At 41.5% G+C, this 2,416-nt stretch overlaps 1 protein-coding gene across 1 annotated transcript in view; it reads left to right on the forward strand.

The window, feature by feature from the left end:
• The window catches only part of CD163 (CD163 molecule), a 105,904-nt gene that overhangs the window by 77,772 nt on the left and 25,716 nt on the right, over positions 1–2,416 (forward strand). Inside the window, exon 19 of the mRNA XM_008574777.1 lies at positions 389–481. Coding sequence (XP_008572999.1) covers positions 389–481 — 93 coding nt within the window. The remainder of the gene's footprint in view (positions 1–388; positions 482–2,416) is intronic.

The following is a 2,416-nucleotide window of genomic DNA, read 5'->3' on the forward strand; positions in this document are numbered from 1 at the left end:
GACAGATCCTGAATTGCACTTGTGTCCCCCAGTTCCGTGATTCTGACAGAGCTTCTGCTGAACTTTTCAGAGCCTCAGCTATTGCACTGGGACGAGCGATCCCAGTCCTCTGCTTCACTCTGAGAGCTGAGCTCCAAACGTTCTCGCTGCCTCGAGAGCACCACGATGCTGTCACACATGAGTGGTATATTCCCAGTTGTCTAAAGTCGTTCTTAGTGGTTGGCTTACAGTGAAAGTTTGAGTACTGTCAGGAGCAGAACTATCCATAAAAAGGATCTATTCTGAAGTTATGAAAATATTATTCCTATGTTACAACGTTTATTTCAGACCCCATCACTAAGTGTTACTAAGTTTAATTCGATTTCCTGTTCTCTAACCCTTTCTGTAGGAAGCCAGACCCCTCTGCTGTCCCAGTGCAAAGACTCCTTATCTGCCCCAGCAGGCTCTGCAGCCTCAGAGGAGAGTGCTGTCAACTGCTCAGGTGACGACGTCCCCACACATCGACAAACCCTCCCATTCCCTGTATAAATACCCGCCATTGACTGGTCTCTCTCTGTCCCCCCAGAGAGCAGACAGCTCCGCCTGGTGGACGGGGACAGTCGCTGCGCCGGGAGAGTGGANATTTCATGTGATTTTTTATCAACCACCTGAACAGTCCACCTAGTTTAATTGTCCCGTGGTGTTTTTATAAGCTCTATTTTATTGTTTCCTTTTTTTTGAAAAATTCTAACCATTTTCCAATCATTCAGCATCATTCACAGTTGTTGGGCAAGTAGATCCACAACAGCTACCCTAACTTCACTTTTAGTATCACCACATAAGCAATCCAAAGGTGCTTGCATTCTCAATATTTCAGACCCCTCAGGAGGAATATTCCACTTAAAGGTGGAGTTGGACAACTCTCTTATTCAGAGGATGAGTTATTTACCTCTGCCTTTGTCTAACTAACTAGATTGAAAGTCTGTCTCTCCACCCACATTTCTGCAAAAGCTCAGCAAACTGAGGGTCTTAAGTAAGACTGGACATTCCTTTCGATTCAGCAGAACCTTGTATTAGATTGTATTATAGGAATAGCGCTGACCTCCTCTGCACAAAATCTATTAATTGGAGTTTGGAAAAGAATATTTACACTGGTCCACAGAGCGGCTTAAACATTTTACCTAATATCACCTATATTTTAGGACTTCTTGATTCCTTTCCCCTGCAACTTATAAGATCGTTTAAAGTTATTTACCTCTGCCTTTGTCTAACTAACTAGATTGAAAGTCTGTCTCTCCACCCACATTTCTGCAAAAGCTCAGCAAACTGAGGGTCTTAAGTAAGACTGGACATTCCTTTCGATTCAGCAGAACCTTGTATTAGATTGTATTATAGGAATAGCGCTGACCTCCTCTGCACAAAATCTATTAATTGGAGTTTGGAAAAGAATATTTACACTGGTCCACAGAGTGGCTTAAACATTTTACCTAATATCACCTATATTTTAGGACTTCTTGATTCCTTTCCCCTGCAACTTATAAGATCGTTTAGTGATCAACGGTAGAACAGGAACCATATTCTGATTTCAAGAGATATCTTCCCAACTCTTTTTGGATGTTATGGCCTTTCCTTTACAGAATAAATCACCAGCCATAACTCTGAGGCTATGGCAGTCTCAGACTGATTCTCAGATACTTTTATTTTCACTAAAACAGACAAAAGCAACCAAGATAACATATTCAGTGATTAGGATGAGGTACCTATTTTTTTTGTAGAAATGTACAAGCCAGTTCTAAAATCTATGTGAAATGGAATGAAACTGGAATGGGCAAAACAATTTTGAAAAATAAGAACAAATTTGGAAATTACCTGATTTCAAGGCTTATAAAATTATAGTAACCAAAACAGTATGGTCTTACAGTAAGGGTATACAGAGATAGATAGATGAAAAACGAAAGCAATTAAAAGCTAAGAACCCATCCTTGTGTGAAGCGGTCTACTTTCCCCTCTTCCTCTGACGGCGTGTGTTTTCTAGTAACAGGGCTTCTCCTCGTGGACAGATCCTGAATTGCACTTGTGTCCCCCAGTTCCGTGATTCTGACAGAGCTTCTGCTGAGCTTTTCAGAGCCTCAGCTATTGCACTGGGACGAGCGATCCCAGTCCTCTGCTTCACTCTGAGAGCTGAGCTCCAAACGCTGCCTCGAGAGCACCACGATGCTGTCACACATGAGTGGTATATTCCCAGTTGTCTAAAGTCGTTCTTAGTGGTTGGCTTACAGTGAAAGTTTGAGTACTGTCAGGAGCAGAACTATCCATAAAAAGGATCTATTCTGAAGTTATGAAAATATTATTCCTATGTTACAACGTTTATTTCAGACCCCATCACTAAGTGTTACTAAGTTTAATTCGATTTCCTGTTCTCTAACCCTTTCTGTAG

This window comes from Galeopterus variegatus, unplaced genomic scaffold (assembly GCF_000696425.1).
Source record: "Galeopterus variegatus unplaced genomic scaffold, G_variegatus-3.0.2 Scaffold1102, whole genome shotgun sequence".
Classification (NCBI taxonomy): domain Eukaryota; kingdom Metazoa; phylum Chordata; class Mammalia; order Dermoptera; family Cynocephalidae; genus Galeopterus; species Galeopterus variegatus.